Source organism: Olea europaea, chromosome 3 (assembly GCF_002742605.1).
Source record: "Olea europaea var. sylvestris chromosome 3, O_europaea_v1, whole genome shotgun sequence".
NCBI lineage: Eukaryota > Viridiplantae > Streptophyta > Magnoliopsida > Lamiales > Oleaceae > Olea > Olea europaea.
In genome coordinates this window covers 21,270,415-21,297,428 of record NC_036239.1, presented here as the reverse complement: position 1 = coordinate 21,297,428, position 27,014 = coordinate 21,270,415, and the positions used below count along the sequence as shown (strand labels likewise).

Sequence of the window (27,014 nt, the reverse complement as noted above, 5' to 3'; positions counted from 1 at the left end):
CAGTCCTCCTTTAGGGAAGCCAATAAAATAAAATTACTAGCATATGACATACACAATTCTTACTAATGGGCTAATAGGGGAGGCCATGGGTTTAGAAAAATTTAACCTTCACCCACTTAATATTTTTATACTACTTGGGTTTTCCAATTAACAATTTCTAACCTATTTAATTAAAATGGCCTAATTGTTAATTAATTATAATATTTATACTTTTCTCATCTAACTAATTTAGAAAAGAAAAATAAATATTACCTACATGCATGACAATATAGTACCTAAAGCAATGTATATGCGATCTAAATGACATGTTATATATAATGACATTCAACCACAATTTAATTAAAGCAATAAGAAAATAACTAGAACAAAATTTATGGCCCAAAACCTAGACACAAAATTACAAATAAATTAAAGTTTTAATTGGACCACATTCCGGTCCAATCTTCAATTTCCAATTTGTTGCGTCCATCTCGAAAGCTCCAAATCTTTATCCTTCAGCCCAAGTGCCAACACCCAATTTTGCAGTAATCCAACCTATTGTGAAAAATTGGTCCACATTGCAATGGTCTGACTAACCACATTAGCTCACATCACAATTAATTAAAAAAAAGGGAAAAAATTACAACTCAGGGGTATAGTATACCCCAAATCAAAAACTAGGCATAATGTTTTAAAATTCAAATGTATGTTTCCTACAATTAAGCTCGCATACCTTTTATAACAGGACTCCAAATGCTATAAATCAGTAAAATCTGTCGGATTTCATTATTCATGGCAACGCAATTGATGGTTTCGATTGATTTTACTAAAAATTGGTCAATTTCATTTTGCTCTCGGGTCATAGAGATCGGGATCGATTTCATAAAAAAATAAATAATTGTTGAAGAAGACTATCCAAATAATAATCTGATTGTTCTGTTCGCCAATTCGAATGTCACATTCACAAACTAAATTTTGTAACACGAATTGGTCCTAAATTCACCATTGCAGGGGAAAAGAAATCTTTGCTGGCCACGAAAGTGCAGATCATCCCTAGCTAATATAATACAGGTAATAACGTATTTTGCTGCAGTCACATCTTGAATTCAATAATCACGAGATTAATGTTGTTCGTCAAAGAATTAGTGTAACATCTAAGTTATGGGTCACAACTGCTCATATCGCCGTTAGCTGGTTTCTTATTACAGGTTGCTATTGAACAGAATCACAGTAGACGCCTGTGACACATGCGTGAACTGTGCGTAAATGTGACCTGATTTTGTGAAACTCTAACCTCTCTACTGTGACATGTGATATGTTTCACCGACTATGTGCCATGTATTTAGAATAAAACATTTCGTTATTCACTTCGAGCATATGTGACCTTTCTATAACAATGTAGTCTGAATGATAGCAATTAGTGACCTGACGTAGGAAAAGTCATATGTGACATGATTTGTGGCTCTGTAACCTTAATTGTTAACACGTGACCTACTTAATGGAACTATGACCTGAATTGTGAAACTGTAACCTCTCTGATGTGACATGTTTCACCCACTATGTGCCATGTATGTAGCATCAAATATTTCGTTATTCCTTTTGAGCATATGTGACCTTTATGTTAACTCGATAGCCAGAATGATAACGATCTGTGACCCAACATGTGATTGTCTTATCAAGAATTATCTGTAACCTGATTTGCTAATTTGTGACCTGCTTTGTGAGTCTGTGATCTGATTTGCAAAATTGTGACCTCTCTGCTATGCCGTGTAACATGTGACATGTTTCACCAATGATTACATGGTTGATATTGATTTTAATTTGCACAATGGTGTACTTGCACGTATGTTTATTGTATGGATTGCAATCCTCATTGGCATTTGTAGCTCGCAACTGCAGTTGTTTAATCCCTGTGGACACGGTTATGACAGAATTTGGTCTGGATCCTACGAAGGTAGCAGTGTCATTGAAGTATGTACTGAACAAAGATTTGCCTCCCATCAGGATAAAAAAATGACAATAATGTGCTATCATACATTCTGCTGAAAGTTATGGGGCGTGAACCTAGTAAATATTCGTTAATCGTTGACGTCGCTAAGGTAAAGATCATCCAAAGAAGGAAGACTGACGGTAAAATGCGAACGTTGTGGAGGACATGGTCACAACCGTAGGAGATGCTCCAGTTTGGCTCCATTAGACTAAAATGACTGAGAGAATAACAAAAAATATTACATAGATAGATGATATTTTTTTGAGAATAATGTTCACTTAAAATAATCTCTTTGCAGAATGCATTTAGATTGATCAACTAATTAATTCCCTGTCAACTTTGGAGTCAGAATAATAATTCTTTGAGATTTGAACCACATCTGTAACCTGATACCAAATCTGTGACTTGTGTGTTTTAACGTGTGACAAACTAACTGTGAATCTGTAACCTAATTAACAAACTAAATGTGAACCTTCTGTCAACTATATAGTCTGATTCATAACTGTCTGAGAACAGAGGTGTGACCTGAAATGAAAATATGTGACCTGAAGTGTGGACACATATGAGTAAACTGATTCCTAAATTTGTGACCCATGTGTTGTGACATGTGACGTGTGGTATGAAAGGTTATATGTAACCTGATTTGTGAATCTGTAACCTGATTGGCAAACTAAGTTTGAAACTTTGTAGTTTGTTTCATAGACATCTGTGATATGAGGTCTAGACCACGTGTGTCGTATGAAAAGTTATATGTGACGTGATATATGAATCTGTGACCAGGTTGATAAACTAACTGTGACCTATCTACTGTATCATGTGACATGTTTCACCAACTGCGTGACACTATCATAAATAAAGAACCTGTAAAATTTACACCATATATATGAAAAATAGCATTAAAATGTAATCGAAGATCGATGAATTATGAACTTCAACAGGTTAATATTCTTTATTGCAAATCAAAGCTTACGAGTTACTATTCATTACAAGAACCTCTATTGACCAGACACATGCAATATTCATAACATTTACAAACTAAATTCTTGTCTTCACTAATAACTCTAAATCCAATTTTCAGTCTATAATAAGCCATTTCCCTCATAGGCTGCAATTTTCAGTCTATAACAAGCCCTTCCCCCTCGTAGGCTTAACTTTGATTGTATGGTGGTGAGAACAGACTTGTACACAGAGGTTGTAATCTTGCCAGGAAACCAACTTTTTTTTGGGTATTTTGAATTGTCAAACGTACATGAAGCATTAATAATGATAAAATTGTTAAATACTTGTATTGTAATTCAGATGCAGAGAAAATGAAATAATGACTCTTCAAGTTTAAGGTCACGTTCACCTGGTATGGTCATATGTTCACAAAAAAACTTGTGTCACATATGGATTTAATGGTCACATTTAGCCATACAATTAGGACATGTACATGTGTAAGTCTTTGCATTGAGACCACTTAGGCACATATAGGTGAAATGGTCACACATGGACATCGTATGGCTAAAACACATCATCAACCATGTTAACAGTTAGCTCATAGGCATACAAAGTCTTTTCATTTAGGTCACAGATTCCCAACAAATTTCGGTCACATCTACATATAAAGTCTTCATGGTTATAAAACATAATATTCATATCTGTAAAACACTTTCCCCATTCCAGCAAGGTCACAGACAGTCATATCGATATGCATTCACGTCACAGATTCCCAAGATCTACAGTCACATTTTGCATATTATGGTCACATTTTGAGTATTCGTGATTAGACAACAGATTATTCATAACATCGTAAACGAAATTCCAATGATCAAAACATTCTGTGTTCAAAATTGTAAACCCTACCCCATTCCAATCACGAAACGAATTGAACAGATTTAAAGGCCATAGATCTTCAATACATATCACGCAATGATTTTTCAATACATACTTGTCACTTAATGTATTAAAAGAACATAAAAATCAATATACCATGTTCAATTGGCCTTTCTGCGGGGTCACAGGCGATGCCGCATGCTTTTTCAGATGGGCTTTCCTCATGCTTCCTCTTTCCTCTTCTTTCTAGCGTGGCATGGATGTTTATTGCCCTTTCGAAAATCTTGGGTTTAGTCATTTTTCATCGACTGTAAATACAAAGGTTTAAAAATAACATCAGACGAAATGATGGGATAGACGAAGAATGTAATCAATTCACTTGGGTATGTGACGAACAAACGTTCCTCGACAGGCCGGAGTGAGATAACTAACCAAAAATATACATGGGGTGGGTAACTTCCGGAGTGGTTTTCAGAAATCGTGGGGAGAAGTTTAAGGATAGTTTCGTTTGATAAAAAAGGAAGAAATATTTGAAGCACGTTAAATACAAAAACGAGCTTACTTAAAATAATTAATTTTTTTATTAACCTGATACTAGAGATTTGACTAGAAAAGTTGGGCCTCTGATTTACGCACAGTAAACTTAAAACCCCTGGGACGGTGTAATTTCTTCTAAAAAAAATTGGCTCAACCCAACTTTTATTAATTATAGCCCATTTCACAATTCCAGGCTCAACACAACACCTGGTCCATTTCAATAGTTGGCCCAAATAACTCTCAGCCAAGACAACTGTTTCTCCAAAATCAGCGCCGGAAAGAACCAAGCCATCACCATCAACACCGATACGCCACCCCGAGATCGCTGCTGCCTTCCTCCCACACAGGTGAAGCAGCAGAGCCCGAAAGCGCCATTGCCTCTGCATGAGAAGCGACGACAGATCACTGTGCCGCCCCGTTTCACGCAAAGCGGCAGCACTAGAGTGCCCTGCTTCTCCACCCGAGTCGCGGCGCCAGCAGGTGTTGCCCACCGTCTCCAGTAAGCCGTCCATTCTTCTGCCCTGTTCTATTCCCCCCCCCCCCCCCCTTCTTTTTTATTTACTGATTTTACAAGCAGGTCTCTCAACTCGTTGGAGAAGATGAAGTTTGGTCCTTGGATCTGAATTTGCAGCTTAAGTCCTCTGATTCATAATTACAGAACAGATCCTCTATTACATAATTACAGCAGTGACCACATAAATAAACAAACCCTAACTCTTTTGCAAAAAATTAAAATCAAAGGGGAAAACATGGAGTCGTAATCCACCCCCTTTGTTACATGACTCGATTCAAACAATACATAATCACCGCAAAACTCTAAGGCCATAAATTTGTTCAATAAAAAAATATCGTTCATCCAATAACTAAATAAATCACATAATCCTAACACCGCCCTTTACTAACACATGCATAATCCAAAATTATTTAATTCTTGATACACAAAATAATATCAAAACCATGGCTCTGATACCAATTGTTGGAAGAATACAACACATTTTATTAAATTGTATGTCTACAAAAATTAAATAAAATGGAACATAGTTAACACATAAGTGTTTTAAAAGTTACCCTTGTAGCGTGCTTTAAAAAAATCGTTTTGATCTTTGATCTCCTTGATTCCACCTTCAAGCCTCGTTTGATTTTCTTAGTTCTCCTTCAAACCCTTTGACTTTTTCCAGTGTTCTTCAAGAACTCAAAAATAACTGTAAAGATTTTTCTTTTTGTGTGTGGGCACAAGAATTTTATTTTTCATATATTAATTAAACCCATAAGAGAATGTACGTGTCTATATATATGGGTTTGATTCACAAAACTTTCAATCCCAAAAGAATTCTATCTTTTGATTGGATAAAAGTCTTCAACAAAAAAGGAATTTTTTTTGTATTTATCCAAATCATAACCACCATATCTAAATGTCACATACTTGGCATATGCTTGACACATCTTGGTTTAATTTATTTATATATATTTCTACAGTTAATAATAAATTATAACTCTTATAACTTATTCCGGTTCTTAATTTTTGAAGCCATTGAAGGGACCAAACTTACCCAATTAAATCAAGCTCCAATAAATTAATCTTGACTCGATCAACTCTTGATCAGTCTAGATAATTTATTAATCAAGTTCTATCCTACTAAAAAAAGGTGATTGCACTCTTAATTTAATTGAAATTATTGAAGTTACAATAATTATATCCTCTGACAAATCTCTCTTACGTATTACCCCCGTTAATCACGTTGAATATTTGGAACTGGGTGAAATGACCAAAATGCTCCTTTTCCAAATAAACATTAAATCCTCAATCCCATTTTCTATTTAACAGTTCCATGTGATCATATCATAATATTAATTCAACAATCACGTCGAATTACAGAGCTCAGATTTAACTATTCATTATAAAATCTCTTGAGGTCATGATCATGCCTATTATATAGGTTACGGATTCCATATTGCGAATATATGTTCTCTAATTATTTCACTTTAAATCCCAAGGTATCGAGATTTCGATTAGCAATTTAATCTCACTCATTGATACCTCAAAAAATTTCAAGTAAGTAATCAAAGTTCATTATTTGCTTAGAATTAAGATACTACATACAACAATCAAGTGAAATTAAATTCAAGTGGTCAATTCCATAAATTAATTTCACGTGGTCTAGTCCAATACATTCCAAAATGTACAATCAATTTTATTGCTAAAGTCAAGATCAACTTTAAATAAAATTGAGACAATCTTATCAAGATAAAGTGTTCGTCTTTATTTACCGATTGTGGACAATAAATTTCAGATCGAATTATAAATCAAATTTTTCTGTGTTTAACAACTTAAACACTTAATTTATAATATCAAGTTGATCCATGAACGAAATGCAAGCACAATTTATTGGAAAATCAAATTATTATCTTTTATTTCAAAATGTCACGAGTAAAAATAAATTTACTCGAAGGGCTAAAATTAAACTAACAAAATGTTCATAATTCCGTTTGCAAGCAAATAATGGAACTGAATCCGCACAAAGTTTATTGAAAAAATATACACCGAGAACTGAATGAATGACCAAAGTTTACTGTGTTGAATTACATTCTTAAATTCTAATTTTTTCCTTCAATAGACCATTTCTTTATGTTCAATTCTGAACTCAATAGTTTCAAATACAACAATGTCCTATACATCTATCAATCGGTATTTTAATCTGCCATCACTAGAAACTGTAAATTCTAAATCCATTCGTATTTTTGTTCAAGGAACCCCAGATGCTATCCGAGTAAAGAATCATCAGCAAGAACTAATTACACTCATAATTTGTTTCCAGAGAATCCTACACTGTCAGCATTCCAGCATGTTATAGATTCTTATCCAAGTCCTAACGATGATATCGTTCCATGATACCCGTGTCAATGAAACACTTGTGGAGATGCATAAAACTCGCCTTCAATAAACATTGGTCTGAGATCTTGTTCTTGACTCATGAACTCCAAGGGAAAAGAAACAAGAAATCCTTTTACAGATTTTAACTTTGTCAATGAGTCGATAATTACAGATTCCCCATTCTGATGGGATTCATGCATTGAAGAAGCTACTCCTAAGTCTATAGTGGTGTGCCCAAGTTTTTGTTTCCAATGACTAACGCTTTGTCTAAGTGAAGATCTGCAGTTAATAAAAATGTTGAAAAATATAAGACAAAAGCATAGAGGAAAATACGACATAAAATGAGAATACAGATTCCTAAAGATGTACCTGGAATGTATGAGGTCATTGGGGATGCAAGAGAAAACATCTTGGTAAATTTTTGTATTTGCCTGCAAAAGGGATAATAAAGCTGCTCAGTAAAAGGGGAGAGACGAAAATGAAGTAAATTAGATGTAGTAATGATAACATTTTTCCGTTCCAAATATAGATCTGATCTTCAGATTCGTGCAAGAATAGAATAATTAAAAACAAGAGAGAACAGCAGAAAGCTCAAAATGACGTGTTGTGAAATGATATGAAGTTCGAAAACTACTTGCCTTTGCAGTTTCTACCCACAAATTCTTGAATGTAGAGTCAGCTATAGGGTCTCTTATTCGACTAAGCTGGAGAAGAGGGAGTGAAATTTAGAGGCAAGGAATAACAGACATTTAACCATTTTGTGACTGTACTCACCTCTTCAGTGTTTAAGCCAAGGTGCTCTCCCCACAATGAAAGTCGAAGACTTAAAGAAAATTTTCCAGCTTTCCAAGGCTTCTCGTTCATTGATGATCCAACAAATTCCGTATCTTCAATCAAGACCGCAATCTGAATATAACATGTCATATATAGAAATCCACCAATCAATGGTTAAATTAACGAGGTAATAGAAAAGTCATCGAGTAGGAAGAAGGAGTGAGCAAGATGAAAGACAGTTGAAAATTTGGAGCAAAACTTCATATATACTGATTTATATAGCATAGTTCATTAAAATTCATTTCAAATTTTTTAAAATTTCAAAGAATTTTTATCAGATAAGAGTTCCTTGTTAATAATAGGGTTTTGGAGCATTTAGCTGGTAACACGAGAGTAATATATGGAAATCCAAGTTCTAGTTCTCACAGAAAAAGGTTCTCTAAAGATATTATCATCTTAAAGAATCCAGCGAGTAATTGTAAATCAACATCAATGTTGCCCCAACATTTGACCTCAATATTAAAAATGGGCCTGTTAAATCCTCAAATGTCAACTGAGACATAGATTACAGGTCCTTGGGTAGATATTGTATTTGCGAACCTTCTTTCCTGAAATTAACACATCAGTTATCACATTTTCTTAAGAAACAAAATGCACTTGACTACAATTCGGTTGCATCATGTTATGGATTAAGCCCCAATCCCTTCTGTGTGTATTAATAAACAAAAAAGCAATCAGAAAATGAGCAAAAACACATAAAGATTTGTAGTGGTTATCTCCCATTGTGAGAGCCATGTCTACCGGCCACTGCATATTTCACTATATTGGAGAAAAAGTCTACAAGGGTTCTCTCATGTCTTGAGGCTAGGTGGAGATACGACTAAGCTTTCCACAACTATGTGTAGAAAGATGACTCTGCATCCATTTATAACTTTGATCTCATGGTATGCAACATAGTCTATACCGTTCTGTAAGTTGGATAAAAGAAAGCAGTCAAACATATCCAACCAAGAGGGTAAGTATTTTACCTCTGAGTCTCTTGATCCTAGCAAGCTCCTATCATTGATATTGCATGATCCAACCAAAGCACAACGATCATCAACTATCATCACTTTGCTATGTACATAAACCTGTGTGAGAAAAAGACACGTAGTTCAAATTAAATTAATTTAGAATAAAGACAATTAGTTACTTTCCAGTTTCAAAGGGCGAGCAAAAACATCAGCAATAAAATCATGCACGTGTTGAGCCTTGCAAATCAAGTTTGGAAGAGGAAAAGTTTTTGGAAGAAGGATAATGTTAGGATATTGCTTCTGTTCCGTACTGGCTCTTTTTCAACTTGCGTAAATTTTACTGGTTATCGAAGATGACTAACATACTATTTTGCATCATGAGCGAGAAATTTACACAGTAATTTGTCGTAGTAACTTCCGAAAGCTTGTGGAAGATTTGAAATGTTACCTGACTTGTAACCAGAGGACCACCATCAAAAAGTCTACCATATGTTCTTAGACCATAGAAAGATATGAAATCATGTGCTATTGGCCCCAACATTGAGCAAAGTTTTTGCAGTATTGAACTTTCTCCTCTGCAGATGGTACGGTATTGCCAATGCATGATGGCTCTGACCGTAGCTGCACCACTGTCATCCACACCCCCCTATTTACTCAGAAGTATGTATTGAAAAAAGAAAGATAAACCCAATGGAAAATTCTCAAAACAGAATAGAGAATCACCACCTGAAACCCGGGTAAGAGTGGAATGACAATTATAGCTCTGAAGCGCTTTCTTTCTCTGTATGCCCGAATTATGCGACTATATAATGATTCAAGTACGCGATTCTGTATGACTTCATCTTCTGAAAGTCCTGATATGAAAAATTGATTCTGCAAGTACCAGATGATATACGAAAAATATTAGTAAATTCTTAACTAAGCCGATTGATGATTCAGGTGGTAAAAGTAATAAGAAGATAATCTAACAGAAATTACAAAAAGAAAGATCTTTAAACTGATGTAACTTGAATTTCTAAATTTAGTAAGCTACATAAAATTAATGCCATATATCCAATATTTGAAAGCTTAAACTGTTAGATGAGGAACAAATTTACTTATTTAAATTTTGACTTCATCAAGCCTAACCATCCAAATATATTTTCTTGAACAAGGCTCATTTTCAGGAACACATGATATAACATTGTTGAAAATCCAAAGATGTAATGAAGGCATGCATTCATATATAAATTCACCTCAATGTAGACGAAGTTCTCTGCTTCTTCAATTAGAGAACAATAAGCTCTTTGAATGCTGTCTTCAGTTTGGCTTGTTCCAGCAGACCATTGGCTGACACTTCTGACAACCTGCATTAAAAAAAGTATTAAACTAGGATTGAAGAGCAGATGAATATTGCAATATAACTGTTATTAATTATATGGGAAATATCTTTCGAGATCAGTCTAGCTGAGATGACCACTGATCCTGTGAATTATGGGCTTAACTCCAAATCATCTAGCGTAGAAATGTTGTTAGTATGGCTGGTGGTATTGTTTCTTCAGTTGAATGTTGCATCTTATAAAATAATTATTCCAAAATTAACTTGTAAATAAAAACATATTAACTAAAAAATTATTTACGAGCAAGAAAATTACATTATAATTATAAAAACTACTTTTAAGTAAAATACTACTTATAATTAAAAAAAAAACTTTGGGAAAATTTGTTTATAAAGTGAAATACTACTAATAAGATAAAAAAATCCTTATAAAATACAAAAAGTTACTAATAAGTAAAAAAAATCGCTTGTCTCAAAGTTAATTAAAAGGTACAAAATTAACTTATAATTATAAAGATTACTTATAAGTAAAAAATACTAACTTAAAACTTTAAGTAAATATTTAACTTATTTTTTAAGCTAAATATTAACTTATATTTATAAAAGAAACTAAAAAGAAACTATAAACTGAAAATTTTATCAAGGAACATATATATAATTTTATTCTTTTGTAAAATTTTCAGAATCGATGAATGATAAACTCTCAAACATGGACTATTTTAAAAACCGTTAAACCACTCAAAATGGTCGTCCACTCATAAATCCTCAAAATCGGTACTTTAAAAAAGCACATAATCTATACCCGAAACTTCAAGTAGGCCCTAAATGTTATATTTAAATATACTAAATCTTGATGGTGTTGATTTTTGATGAGTAGGATTTACAATGGCCGAGGCTCGATTAGCCAACTTTTACTTATTTTGATTCTATTCCTTGATATTGAGTTGTACTTTCTACTTCTATCTTTCAAGAATTTCTCATTATATGTAATTCAACTTTCATAAGATACTCAGAATTCTATCTTTTATTCTGATTATAAGTAGATTGCGAAGAATACGTTTGGAATACAAGTATTAGAAAGGGCACGAGAAACATGAGAAAACATTTTAAGTTCTCTTTTTCCTTAACATTACCAAGTTTTATCTAGTACTTTGTATATCAAACTTGCACTAATTGGGTCTCAAAGGTTTTTGACCTACACAACAGAACCAAAATTCTCTTAGATCCCTATAATAATTCTAATTCCCAATTTTCCCACTTTTGCTGGTTCTGGAACTGTGGTCTGAAACCAACCTCACCAAGGGTTCGTTTGATTGTAAAGATGGAACTGAATTGCCTAGAAAATGAATTTCAGAGAATTGAATGGCCTAAAATTGTTTTTTTGAGAATTGTAAATTATTGTGTTTGATTGATATAATTTTCCACGTGGAAAATGTTGAAATAAAAGTGTTTTTTTTTTGTGTTCGTTTGCTCTGTTTTGCATGAAAATTGTCAATTAAGGGATATAATTTACTGGTATTGGAGATAGAATTTGTTTCCATTATCAAAAAAATAATAATAATAAAAAAGCCAAGAAAGTCATCTATCTTTTGGTGTTTGTTTGACTTTATTTTACATGAGAATTGTCAATTAAAGGAAAATATTTTTTTACAATTAGAAATAAAATTTGTTTTCATTGGCAGAAAAAAATATATATATATATACACAATACGTGGGATATGGTGGGAATTGGTTTTCCTTAAAAACTAAGAAAACTCCAAAATTCAAAAAAACCAAGAATTTGAATTCCATGGAAAAAATGTATCAAACACCTAAAGTTGGAAAATCCAATTCCAATTCGAATTCCACCCTATCAAACACACCCTAAAAGCATTGTGTTGCCATGTATGAAAAGAACTATATCCATTTTCAGTAGGCAAACTAGCTTGGCCCAACATGCTATCTACAGAAGGTAACTTGAACTCAGGGGAAGAACGAAAAAAACAACATGACAAAGAGAAAATCGTTTACTCAAGAAAGCCAAAATCAAAGGATAATGAGAAACTCACACTCAAAGCACTACAAGAGTTGGAACCGGTGATAGCTCCAAATCCTCATGATCTTTCTCAAAAACCTGCTGACACTGATCTACCTATTACTCTCAGGAAACAAACTCGGTCATGCACTCTTTACCCTATCTCAAAATTTGTTACTTATAGTGCTTTATCTTCAAAATATCGAACCTTTGTTTCTATCCTTGATAGTACAGAAATTCCAAAAAACATTTAAGAAGCTCTGGAAATTCCTAAGTGGAGAAAAGCAGTAATGGATGAAATGAAGGCTTTGGAAACAAACGAAACTTGGAATGTGATGGAACTGTCAAAGGGAAAGAGACTGGTTGGGTACAAATAGGTGTTTAATATGAAATATAAAGCAGACGGAACAATAGAATGGTACAAGGCTCGTCTAGTTGCGAAGGGATATACTCAAATATATGGCATAGATTACACAGAAACATTTGCACTAGTTGCAAAGTTGACTACAATCAGAGTTCTCCTATCAGTATAGGTTTGTACGAATTATTTATCAGTGAATTGAGAATAAAATAGTCTCTCTCTCTTCAAACTACAACAACATATCTCTAGGATAAGCAGCCATAAAACCGAGTCTGATAGGGTAAAAAACCAAACGATAACTTTCAGAGAACTTCCTACATCAAGGAAAGCTCACGAATGCTCCCAAATAAATTTCAAGAATATTAATGATAAATTCTTACCTGACAACGGCATGAAGTACACGGACCAACTTGTGCTAGTTCATTGGACAATGCGTACTTAGAACCTTGTTCTAGTGTTTCACACCAATAATCCTTAACTTGCAATTCAGATGCTGTTGCTTCCAATATTGATTCACTTTGGGTATTTACCCAATCATGATCACCTGCAGAATCACTTGTTTTTATATCGGGGAGAGAATTGCCACATTTATATTCCTGATAAGCAAATAACAGACCTTCAAAATGCCCATATAGCGTAGTTTCATGACATTCATTTGAGTTTAAAAAATTCAGTTTATGTTCCATAACTGAAGTTTCTGGTCCATTTGCTTCGGGAGGTAAAAGCAATGGGACATCTTCTGGAGGCGACTCGGATGAAAAAGAATCCTTCCAGCCGATGTCTTTGTGACACACTTCAGAGTTCTTATGATCAATGTCTACTTCTTTGCTTCTTCCCATGTAATGCGGTAAAACCATGTGGTGATGTGGCATAAGTAGTGGTATTTTCTGTTCATTTGGAGCCTTGCTTTTCTGGGTTAATGTTCAAATATATTAGTGATTAAAATTTTTTCATGAGTTAGACATAAGTATCAAAGTTCAACCTTTGCATGGTTCCAACGCTGAATGAAGTGCCGAGCGATGTCCCTGCAAGGTGGTCCCCAAAGAGCACAATGAACATCATGCCATGGCATCCGAGGATATTTCTCTCGATCCATTTCATCTCTCATGGCGTCTTCCCAAGAATTTGGTTCTGATTCTCTACACAATTAAATGGAGTTACTTCATAAATCAGAAACACTGGACTGCCCTACAAATCTACTACTTATTCAGGAGAAAATAAGCCTCAATCAAGCAATAGTGATTAAAGTAATTGGCTTTTAGTTACCTACCTAGTAGGTGTATCTGAAAGATGCTAGGATTTGTTTAGTTAGGATATGTTTTATATGACACCATCAAAATTTGTAATATATGGTCTATAAATCACTAAAATGAAAACAGATGTAGTGTTGTTATTAAATCCATTAACAACCAATCGAAGTTCAACTACAGCAATCTTGACATAAAATATGTCATACATTCCAATTCATCGAACCTCATTATCAGTTCCAAGTTTCAATAGTTGCTTGCAGATCTTACACATCTTAATGAAAAAATAATATACCTGGGATTATAGTAGTCTTTTCCAGGCCATAGAAAAGGAGGGAAATCACCTACTTTGTGCTCAATTGTGTCATATCGACCAAAGCATAAATCTAGTCCTCCAATAAAGCACATCTTGTGATCCACAATAACAAGCTTTTCATGGTGCGACCTGCATGTACCACACATTTTTCAGTAGGTTATCTGAACAAAAATAAAATCCACAGAAATTTAAATGTGTTCATAAATGGATATCTCCACTTTAATCTCAAACGAATTTCCTTTTGGGTTCATGAACAGCATACCACAAGTAAACTCCAGTTGACAAATGGTCAGGATACCGCAAAACTCTAACATTTTCGTGAATGCTAAGAAGCCTTCTCTTACTATACGAGCTGTTGATTTTTAAAGCAAGAGAAACTTCCTTGTAAAGAAGAATGTATATCTGCATGATAAGAATCTAGAAATTAGTTTTGCTAAAAACTGGGTTGTGACTGGATGCAGCTTCTTGTTGCTCAGTTTCATGAAATATATTGAAAGCCTTGTTACGAATGGTTTCAGATTGACATTTAAAGTATAGATTCCTTAAATTGTACCCAAAATCCTGTGATTTATATTATTCCAGATATACTATCTTCCATCATCTGATTTACAAAAAAAATGCTGATACTGAAAATAAATAATTATATATTCAATAGTCTATAACGATTAGGAAAGAAGAAAAAACAGTAGAATATTGCTTGAGATAACAAAAATAAACAAGAAGATGGGAATGCTCATAATACTCATAAAAGCAGGACGAATTCCTGAAAAGAAAACTAATTTTCATGGTCCTCAAATATAAAAAAAGATATTCTTCATTTGCACCTGAACCCCTTGCTTAGCTTTAGCCTCAAGTAAAACATCGAGTCGAGAGGAGTTATGATTGTGAAACGGGCGTCTTAAGTACAATTCTGGGCAAAGCCACCACCCCGTTATGTATATCTGCAGACAGATTCCAGTTAGTTGAATGCTTATGGAGTTAAATATGGTCAACAAATAAAAATGATCAGTTATACTCCTAGTGTTGAATAACCAGACCTCTGAATTTGCAGTCTCTATTGATGAAGCAATTGCTTCAAATGCTGATTTTCCATCTATAAACCATTGAGCATGGCTTTCGTCTTCAACCAATCCTCTTGTCGGGGCAAAAGAATTAAAGCGGTGAGGCTGACACCAACTCTCAGAAGGTTTCAAAACCTCATTAATTGCCGAAACCCAGTCATGCACTTTATCAGCGCTCGTAGTTCTTAATTTTATGCTTCTACTCCCGCAAGAAACCTTTTGACCATATTAAAAAAGGACAATCATGTTAGTTGCTTTCAAGTAAACAAGCTGATGTTTAAGACATACCACACAGAATTATGTTGTAGCTGGTTAATAAAGATATTGATGAATCAAGAATTACATGTGGAGATGGCCCTCTATGCATTCTGAAAATCATATGATGAACCTAGAATAGCATATCGCTCTCTATGCATTCAGTATATCATATTCCTCAGCTTCTCTTGGAAAACATATTTGCGACAGCAAAGAAAAAGAATTGCATATAATGATCAGATAAATATGCTCTTAAATCCATGGTACAAAGGAAGATAATCATAGTGCTAAATGATTTTGACTAAAGGTTGAGGGAATGGGGGCCAAGCTGCACAAAAACCTTTTTCACGGTATGTATTGGGAATGAATTGGACCATACAAGATTAGTGCTTAGGTAGAGCAATTAGATAACAAATAAACTACGTGAAATTAATGCCGTACAAGATGATGGAAATCAAAGAATGAAATATCAAGAAACCATGTCATAAATCGAATAAAATAAACCAAGATAAAACACACTGTCAAACATCTTTCACCTACAATATTAAATTTCAAGAAGTTGAAAATTGGGAGAGGAAGAAAAAGAGGATGCTGACCTGAAATGCATGGCGTAGGGGATTTCGTCCCTTTAACACTTTAGCCAAATAAAATTCTTCAACTCCTTTAGCATTTGAAGCAGGTAGGATGTCAATTACAATTATATCGAGGAGTTTGGTGCTAAAAGGATCTTCCAGGAAAGCCAAGAAGCCAGGTTTCAGGATGAGCCAAACCTAAGTGCAAGTTAATAACAATCATGTAGCCTCGGAATTGGCATGAAAATCTTATAGAGAATGGAGGAATAAAGCTCATCAAAATAATATCCTTCTAGCAAGCAGAAAACTTTGTTGCAAAATACATGTGCCGGTAATAACATGACTCAAGATGATGACAATTTACTGGAAATGGTGCCTCTTCAAAATAAGTTTCAATAAGTGAAAGATGGAAAGTTCAATCCTCTCTAGAAGTTAACAACTTATGTTTAGGACCGTTGTGCCTTGATATCTAGGACTAGAAGAAGTATTCTGAAATGTTGATCTCCCAGATATCCAATTTTCTTTTGAAGGATCAATGAAGGTGAGAAAAGAAGGCCTGTCATTGTCAACATATAAGCATATTATATAGTGGAACCAATCTTCAAATTTGAATATGGAATCCCACTGTCTCAAATGTGTAAGGCCAAGTATACGAATGGGAAAATTATTAGCCAATGTCCTTGTTCAGATAGTTTGGAAAGTTTGTAGGTAAAGCATGACATCTAAAAGGTTACCATGCAGATTCTAGTAAAGGCATGAAAAAAGGGCTCTATAGGAAAAATCAAACTAAATGCTAGTTGTCATTCTTTTAGCAACTTTGTCCAGGTTAATGGCAGCAGCAAATTTTCTACATGTATGAGTCATGAAGGATTGTAGTGAATCGCAGGGAGCACAATGCAATTCATTAAGCAGAAACATTAAATCCCTGCAGAACGCTACCTTTTGCCAGGTGTTGTTACAACAATTGCACCAATGACATGAAAAACATCTTGAACAGGGATCATCCTCTGAAAATTTAGTCAAATGCTTTGCCATTACGTAACCTTCTTTCAACTTCGGACCATACTCTCGTAAAAATGATAACTTAGAGACCTCCAAAAACCTGCAGACCTGAAATCAGCAGTAGTTACCAACCCCTCTTTCCTTCAATTAGCACAACATAAATATGAGAATTGAGCAGCAGTAAAAACTTCAGGACCATAGGAAAGTCCATAGGCAACTATTATTGACATATATTCACTTAATTAAACCAAGTGATAATAAAAACGATTGATGAATATGTTTAAAGACAAACAAATGTGTTGTACCATTAAAGGTTACAGATATAGCTGGTTCAGCATTGGGTGGAATTGAGTTTCTTATGCTAAAATATTCATCCTTTGTTTCATCAAAAGATTGATATTAAGCAAAATATCTGGAGTTTTCATGGTATTAACATGTTTGCTCCTATTCTTTACCACCAAAATTTCAGAATAATATATGTAGCCGCAGAGCAGATAATCAAGATCTCTCAATGACTAAGGGGGCATTCATAAGCTTGCTTGATAATATCCTTGACACATCACGCATTACCTTTTTTTTTAATAAGGAAAAAATAACGAACTCTCTGGACATGAGAGTTTTGCTTTCAACTTTTTTTTTTTTTCAGTATCAAATTAAAGCTTTGACCATGTGACTATGATGGAAGGAAAGTCGGTAGGAATTTCCAAATAAGAACAACTCATAAGTCCTGGTCTCTTAAATCTCATAATCAGATAAACCACAAAATGGCAACCTGGTTTTCTGAGCAGGCAAGAAGATAATTAACTTCATGGGAAGCCATACTAATAACTCTCAGTGACAGTTAAAATTTTAAAGGATAAAGAAAAATATTGGGGTTGTTGCCCAACAGATGAAAAAGAATAAGTTTGATCTTCATAAACATTGCCTGGTTAGATAAATATAAGATACAGAGAAGGGAATTAACTTATTTGCACCTCTCGCGAATTAATAATGTCCAAGTTTCCGAGGAAATGATTCAGATAACCTTGCATTGCAACTTTTGCTTTGTCTGAAATGGTATGCTGCTTGCCGATTGCTGGACGAATGATTGACAAGGCAGCCCTTGATGGCACATTTCTGCATATACAATATTCTGTGATGACTAAATTTCTTATGAGTTAAACCAAACCAGAGTATCAAAATCCATAGGATGAAAATTCTAATCACCTGTTTCTAGCACTATCTTCATTAGATATTGGCACAGCTCCATCATCAGGTTCATCCTCATCATGCACAACTGTGGTATCATCGCCTAATCCTACGCTTTGAAGCCATTCCTTAATCTTTTCAAGCAAAAGAAACAAAGATTATAAGCTGTATGCCTATTTACGAGAAGCATGAAGTCTGAATCCATTAAAGAGAATCGAGAACAAAGATCTATGGTTAACCACAAAACAACAAATAGAAGTGAGAAAAGGTACAGCAGGAGATGCTGCCCATCAAAGAGGAAAAAGAAGAGAAAGAGAACCTGTTCTTGCTTCTCATGAAATTCCTCAATTAATGCACGTTTCTTCAACGCAAGGTGTAAATAAATAACTTGAGATGCCTTCTTCAGCAAAAGCCACTTGAACTGTCAAAGAAGAAAAACAGCCTAGAACTTTTTTTTTAAAGGTAGAAAGACAGCCTAAAACTAAAGAAGAAAACAGAATAAATAGGTTTAATTATGCCAATCATGTTCTTAAACTTAGGATCAAAGGAGTCTTGGTTCTGTTGAAAAACTGATCTGGCGCAGTCAATTTTAAAAACCTGAAAACTGATTGTACACATAGACACAAGCATGATGGAATCATATGTTTGGATTAAGCTCTATAATTCCATCTTGATTATATTTCAATCCCATCTAAGTAGAGCCCAAACTCACCTCATAGACATTTTCTTGACTCTATGAATTGAAGGAGGACAGACTTAGAAAACACACATCACAAGACATAGACAAAATCCACAAGAAAAATCTATTAGGTATTTTCTTCTTTTCCCCTCTTCTTATGCTTCAATATTAGTTTGAGGAAAGTTGCTCAGATCGCTAGGCACATGAAATTTGAAAATCTTGCCAATGTTCTTGTTGTGTTCATTTGTTCTTAACTTGAAAAATATTTTTAAGGGAGTTTAGCAACACCAAAACAAATTCAGTTATATGATTAAGTTTTCACGGTTCTGCATGCATTCAATTAGGGTCTACTTCCAGCTGCGTGCATACATTAATGTTGACAATAGAGAAAAACGTTGGAAATTTGAAAAAATGGTCAAGATTGTGTAAACAATGTATTCAACCCCCCTCTAGGTAATAAATGACTAAAATTTAACCTTACATGACCTAAATTCCAGATACACTTTAGAATTAGCCAAATCTAACTTGTCATCACCCTAAATTCCAGATACACTTCGAAATTTAACCTAAATACCATAAGTAACTCGTCATCACCCTCACCCCCTCTTACCCGTAACAAAAACTATTATAAACCAGAATAGATATCGAAACATTATATTTATATAATCGATTCCACAAGCAGCCCTATTCCCATGGAAATGAAGGATGCTTTGCTTTAGCCAGCATACCGTGATTGACAATCCAATAATATATCACCACAATACAGGAAAAATAAGCATGAAAGTTGATAACCAGCCAGCTCTAATTTTAATAATTAGATTGTCTAATTACAATTCCTGCTTCAAATATAATCCTTAATTTGATTCCTCCAACAAAATTTAATCTATTTGAACAACCCAAACTGATAAACATCTACTAAATTTCTTGCTCAAATTTTCTAAACTCGTCATTCTTTCCAATTTTTCCCCCAAAATTGTCAGACCCAACAAAGGGGCCCCTCTTGACCATATTCAAAATAGAAAGCAAAGGTACGTGATGCAGCAGTGGAAGGAGATTAACATATTGAAAGCTTGTTAAATCACGCAGAATAAGGAGAAACTATCTCATTATTTTATTCAATTGAAAAAACAAAAACCAAAGCCTCCAAACTATTTTCACGCACATGCATCCCACATTCAAATTCAGATGTGTGTAACAATGCATGTGAAAAGCAAAAAACTATAACATAAATGAAAAGCACATTGTATAATTATACACAATATATAATTTACCTGTTTGTATTCTAGTTCAATGGTGTACGACAAAAGCAATGGAGTGATGTCACTAGCATCCGGCCGGGAAACCGAAACGATGGTGGCGTTCGGCAGCTCCTCGAAAATTCTCCCTAGTTCGCTTGCGTACCGGATTGAGTGAGACGACGAAAGCACCGACGAAGGCAACTGATCGCCGGCAATCAGCCTTTCTGTCGACATCACATTATACAAACAAAACTAAACTGAAAATTACTCAACACAATTTCAGATTATCCCTTTTGTATATTCTTACAGGATACAAATACAAGAATTTGTGTATTTATATATGTGATGATGATTTGTGAAGAAATTGAGAGGAAGTTTTCGTTTGCTTTGAAATGAAAATTTTTTCAATTTTTTGCGGTTATGTAAAAGCATAATATAGTTGGTGGGGGTAGCACATGGGAACTTTCTGATGACCCTTCAGTTTATGAGATTTTGGTGAAATTGGGTTGAGATCGCGACACGTGTAATTTATAGGTTTTTTTGACACACGGCGTCAATCTGACTGGGTTGTATGGTCTTGAGATGGTTTATGTGATTTGAGGATTAATATTAAAAGTGTGATTAATTATTTTAATTATGATTAGTTTTTTTGCAGCCAACTTTTGGCAAGTGGGGTTGAGGGAGTTCAATGTTAAAATAATGGGCAAAATGACAAAACTACCCCTGTAGTTGTGGATTCAATTTAAAATTTTGCAATAAAAATTGTCACAAAAAGATTTGTAACCCTTTTTATTTTAAGTTTTTTAGCACGTAGAAAGCTACGAGAAACATAAATCAACCTCTAATGAAACACATAAAATACTCAAGAAAATATATTGCCAATCTTGAGTACAAACTGTACAATTGATAAAATTGAAAAAATAAAATATGTCGGATTAACCGATCAAGTAAGAGCTAGAGCTCCTTAACAAATGAGAACTCATTAACAGAAGACTCAACCAGTTTATTTTAAGATACATATACTTTTTAATATTGTTTGTCAATTTGAAATAAGATTATAATTTTTAACCATCAAACCTTTAACCATTTTGTGTTCTTGTTCATATAATTGAAAAGCACATTCAAGAAAGTACAATTAAAAAAAAAAAAAAAAAAGACAAAACACCAGATAAAAAAAGGCAAAAAAAAAGTGTTCTTTTCCTTAATTTTGGTGAATATGGTAATCCATGATTATGCAAGGGTAAAATGGTAGTTTCGAGTTGTGGGTCCCATGATGTACAATTGAATATTACATGGGCACGTTGGATTGCAGACAAGAATAATTTATAGAATATCCATCTTTATGGAGAGGCTCCCCTTTGAGAATATGCTATAAATCAAAATGCTCATATGCCATACGTTAAGTAAATCTAAATCTAAATATGATTAGGGGAATTTTGGAATTAATATGGGTCTTCGTTTTCATTTTCTACTTAAAAAAACGAATTGAAACTTATCTTAATGGTTTCCTTGCACGGCTTTACTGCTATCTTTTATCATTTCTTTACACTTTTGGAATGAATATATACTAGGTATTTTATTATTTCGATTGATTGCATAGATTTTGATTTGTATGAAATATAAAATTGGGATCGCTTTTTACGTTAAATTAAGTAAACATTACATTTGGTACTCTTTTTTTTCCTTTTTAATGCATTAAATGGCTTATCGGTGCAGTCAAGTACCGGCCAATACAATCCTAGGCTCCCACTGAAATTTGAGAAAAAATCTTCTATACGATTTTTTAGCTTTTATATATATATTTTTATTGTATTTATATTCGAAAAAATATATATATTCGTAGTTAAATTAGAACTCCATTGAATTCGAGTCATGATCGATAAAGTGGCTTGACATTTTTACCATTTAGAAAAATGGCGGATGCAATGCATAAGCCCAGAAAAAATTGATAGTAACCATCAAGAGGTCCTTGTTCTACCAATGGAGTTTTCTTCGTTTTAATGCAAAGTTGACGTTTATATCTGTAGCCAAGTTGAAATAATTTGTCTTTAATGAAAAGTAAAAGAAAAGTCTAATTTGTGGGACTTCCCAGAATTATGTTGATAGAACAATTACCAACTTCTTAGGGATATGCTGTGGCACCTTTTGGGTGAGCTTTAAAATTTTGCTTATAAGTAGATTTACATATAGTCAGCATTGGCTGAGTCAGCCAGAAGATTCAATCGAAAAGTCTGTGACACAATCATCAATTTAGTCCGAGTAATTAATTTTAAAAAAAAAAGGTTGAACCTTGAGGATCCTCACCGCTTCGCCCCTAGAGTTTTGTGAGGGAGGTAAATCGCGGAATGTGCCCCATCAGGTCAGGGAACAAGAACTGTCTGTACACTGTGCCTACAAAGAGTCCAATTCCATGTTTCAGGAATCGAACCCCTACACTGCGACTGCCAGCAAGGCGTGAGATAACTTCACTCCTGTCCTTTGTACCACTGGACTATGCCCCGGGGGACAAATTAATTATATTGGTCTACGACCGTTCTGGTTAAAAATTGAAAACCTTGTCGAGTTTTTGACTCAAACTGATTAACTCGGCAAGAAATTATTAATTGAAAATTTTCCGTATTTCATATAGGAGTTGAACAGTCCCTTACCTCGTTTGTATTCTTTTGTTTTTTCCCTTTTCTAATCCTAAATCATATTATTCCCCATGATTCATCCTAACAAAAATGTAAAAGTTGAGCATATTAATAAAAATTTTAATATAAGCATATCTAATCAATTTAAATGTTTTCTAAATTGATTAGAAAATAGGAAAAAGAAACTAATTGTTTTATTTCATCTTGAAAATCTTCATTTATTGAGTTTTGGATTAATTATTGAAAGATAATGTAGGATTAATTAATCTAATTAATAACAATTACAATTATTATTTTATTACATAATTAAAACTATTTTTTATGTTTAAGAAGATTTTACCCGTGATCCAACCATCAAGTTAGTGGTTCGACCACATACTCAGTGACCTACCCTCTTCATCGAGGTCGCTACTCGGATCGAGTCTCAAAGTTACGTTTATATAAAGTCTTATGAGTTATAATATTGTTAAAATATATAACATTACTTACTTGATATAATAAAAAATTAACTCAGCTAACATATATAAAAATTAACAATATGCTTCAAATTAAACTTATCGAACATGCTCCATGGAAATATTTTGTTATGGTCACCGGAAGATATAATTCAATTATAGAACGAAATAAGATTATTTAAATGCATGCACGCTGACAATATTGAGAAGCCCAATAGCAAAGCATTTTACAAGCTCCAAGTTATATTTTTGACATAAATACGTTTGTCTGCCCCCTTCAAAGGAAGACAGCAAATCAGTGCCTTTAGAGTAAAGTAGAGGAATCATCATTGTTGAAATGATGCTTCAAGTTAAGACAAATGAGGAAAGCTAAGGATATATTTGCTGTGATTTTTAAAAAATCAAAATGAGACTTTTTGAGATTCAAAAATTGCTTGTACTCGTTTGGTTAAGTTTGTGAAAGTTTTTCTTATAATTAGAAGAGCTTTCAGATGAAAGTAGTCTAACGTAGCTTCCTCTAAAAACATCTTTGAAATATGAACTCTTTTAAAAATTAATTTTCAGATAAAAATAAAGACAACTTCATTCAAAAGTTCTTTTACAAGAAGTAGAAGTAAAAGTCTTGCCAACAACCGCAAAGCTAGCACCTAGAGAATCGGCACAGCTGCCCGTGCTGATTCCGTTGAAATTTACAGATTAGAAGTGGAACAGTTTGCCAGTCAACCCCTATGAAGAAGATGAGAGGTTTGCCCTTTCTCTCTCTTTTTAAATAGTGGGCCTTTGTTTTGGGCCTCTCTCTCAAACATTAAACCCAGAGGTTAGCATCAATGGAATTCCAAAATAGATTTTAAAATATTAGGTCCAAAGGATTTTAAAAATACTCGATCTGTACGTATGTTCCAATTTTCAAATACAATACAAGGGATGACAAAAATATCCGTTAAACCTGATAAGCCGAGACAGGGATTACCCTCTCGATCGAATAATCATGTTGATGAATTTCGCCCTGAGACGGGTATGGGGCGGGTACTGGTAACAGGGTCCTCGCCTTGTCCCCGCCATGTTTAATTTTTTTTAATATTATTTTTTGATTGAAGAATTTATTTTAACGTACATATAATTAGTGCATTTATTGATTGAAGAGATTTTAATATTATTTAATTGAATATTAATAAATGATTTTGTCATTGCAATGTCGACAGTCAATGATCAATGACCACTCTAACTCACCAATAATATTGGAGTCGCCACTTCATGCCAAACGAGCACTAAAAGTGCCATGAAATAATAATATAAAGTGGCCGCCAATACATATCATGCATTTCAATGTGTAAAGTAGGCGGGATAAAACTAGCATGTTCTTAAGAATTAAAATTCATAATTTTATATATCACCAAGAGCAATAAAAATTATGTTAAAAAAAAAAGATACAAGAACGCACAAGATTTATAGAGGTTCGTCTCAATGTGAGACTACATCCTCGTCTGTCGCTACAATAATTCAGTATGATGAAAATAAATTTACAAGAGAAAGTCACACACTGTATTTGTAACACTCTAAAATCATTTTCATTTTCATCTTTATTATTTTAATCTTTTATAAAAAGGGGCTCGAAGTATTATTAACATCTTCTTTGTTTAATTTAAGCGGAAATATCACTTTCATTAAGTGTTGAAAATGCATAAAAATAGCCATTAAACAATGTGCAAAAAATTCAACATGAAGATGTTCTTCAAATAAAAGTTTGACAATTATTTTTTCTAAAAAATTTACTTGGCTATCCCATAAGCATAAACAAAGAAAAAAGAAACGAACTTTCACGTAGGAATTTGAAAAGATATTTAACATAATTACCAAAATAATTAACATAATTAAGTCATAAGTAACCTCATTAATTTTGAATTATGTAACTAACTTTTTGAATTCCTTGAAGGTTACGTCCGAATGATTATATATAGGATGTGAGGTGATAGTGTTTTGTGTTATAAATTTCATAAGTTCATTTTTATTTTAACACACAAACACTATTCACTTTCACTTTATCATTTCAAATCACCTTTTTTTTTTTTTTTTTTTTTTTTTTAAGAATTCTGGGTGTTAATTGAGGGAAGAATACATCTTGCAAAGTGGTAAATTCTTATTCCTTGATGTTTGTATAATTTTTGGCATAAAATGCTATGAGGCCTTCGGGTTGAATTCTATGTTAAATCTTTCGGGATGGACCGTTAGGTCAAAAATGTTAAATCCTACTGGATATGAGAATTTTTAAAAACTTTCTGGAGCTCTAAATTTAAGAAATGTTGGTATGTTATGTCAGTTTTATATTTATATCATGTGAATAAGAATGTGTACGTATTCTTACTAAGTGTTTTCAAAATACACACTCTTACAACACCTTTCAAATGAGAACAGGTCATTTGGACACGTTAAAGATTGTTCGAATGATACTTATGGGATCGCCAAGTAAATTTTTTAGAAAAAATAATTGTCAAAATTTTATTTGAAAAATATTTTCATATTGAATTTTTTGCACATTGTTTAATAGATATATTTATGTATTTTCAACATTTAATGAAAGTTATATTTCCTCTTAAATTAAACAAAGAAGATGTTGATAACACCTTGACCCTATTTTTATAAAAGAATAAAATAATGAAGATGAAAAAGATCAAACTTATATGCTTACAATATTTATAACTTCTACACACCTCTAACCCTAGTTCAAACTAAGAAGATGATGTTTAGTAGTGAAAGTTTTATTAGATGTGTAGAAGTAATTTCGTGGTTGAGATAAGTATACGTGTGTGAAAAATAAAGAAAATACAAATATGGCAAACATTAACATTTTAATATTTAATGAGCATACTCATACATACAGGGACGGAGCCAAGAAATGAATTTGAAGTGGACTAAAATTAAAACATTTTAAATAAATTTGTTACAATTGATCGAGTTTAGGAGATTATCCTCATTACATTCATGACAAATATTATTAGACACCTAATGAAATACAAATCTAGATTCTCACTCTAATATCGATGTCTCAATAGATATTCGTATTTTTCTTGTGAAATACGAAATCGACGCTCACCTTAGAAAATATAAATTGATAGAAGCATGATAAATGTAGGCAAATGATATATATCCACCAATCAAAAATTAAAAAAACACTTTAGAATTTTATCCATATTTGATTTAGCTTCTATAATATACATATAATCTTATTATTTATAAATAAATAAGTTCTTATAAATATTTTTTTATTATAACATTAAATATAAAGTAAGTTACTTGTTTTGAAGTAACATTAATTCATGGTCAAAATAGGTTTCTTTCTTATGAGTATGAATAAGTTATAAATGAAAATATTTTAAAACTAAAAAATTTAATTGCTCTAATTGCTCTAAACTTAGCCAAACATTTAATGTTTCTTAATATTAAAATAAATAATTTATTTTAGCTCTAATCAATACAATTTTATGTATTATAAAGTTCATATATAATTATAAGTAAAATATGCGTTAAATAAAAATAATAATTTTGTAGTAAAATTGTTTACATTTCATTAATATCATGAAAGAATATTTGGATAATTGAATTAGGGTTGGGACACAATATGAGGCTGTGCTAAACATTGTTATTTGGGCCAATTCAGCTATAAAATTCCTTTTCGCTTCTCATAGGGGTTGCCGGGG

At 33.2% G+C, this 27,014-nt stretch overlaps 1 protein-coding gene across 4 annotated transcripts; it reads right to left on the bottom strand.

The window, feature by feature from the left end:
- Positions 1 to 6,813: 6,813 nt before the first annotated feature.
- LOC111389896 (phospholipase D zeta 1-like) lies at positions 6,814 to 20,618 on the bottom strand. 4 transcript variants are annotated; one of them, XM_023014888.1, is made up of 20 exons: positions 20,265 to 20,618; positions 18,634 to 18,735; positions 18,333 to 18,448; positions 18,101 to 18,242; positions 17,064 to 17,234; positions 16,149 to 16,322; positions 15,274 to 15,513; positions 15,061 to 15,177; positions 14,499 to 14,638; positions 14,216 to 14,365; positions 13,656 to 13,812; positions 13,290 to 13,584; positions 13,054 to 13,217; positions 10,216 to 10,326; positions 9,707 to 9,853; positions 9,429 to 9,626; positions 8,996 to 9,097; positions 7,968 to 8,099; positions 7,832 to 7,897; positions 6,814 to 7,624 (listed from the first exon to the last, which is right to left on the bottom strand). In XM_023014888.1, the coding sequence occupies exons 1-20, from the start codon at positions 20,463 to 20,465 to the stop codon at positions 7,220 to 7,222; spliced, it is 3,330 nt and encodes a 1,109-aa protein (XP_022870656.1). In that variant the 5' UTR covers positions 20,466 to 20,618; the 3' UTR covers positions 6,814 to 7,219. The 4 variants fall into 4 exon arrangements, 3 of the variants coding, with proteins under 3 accessions (XP_022870656.1, XP_022870648.1, XP_022870661.1); XM_023014893.1 differs by having other exon boundaries at positions 7,220 to 7,472; positions 7,563 to 7,624; positions 13,054 to 13,584; XR_002701826.1 differs by having other exon boundaries at positions 7,421 to 7,472; positions 7,563 to 7,624; positions 7,832 to 7,892; positions 13,054 to 13,584.
- Between the last annotated feature and the right edge of the window lie 6,396 nt (positions 20,619 to 27,014).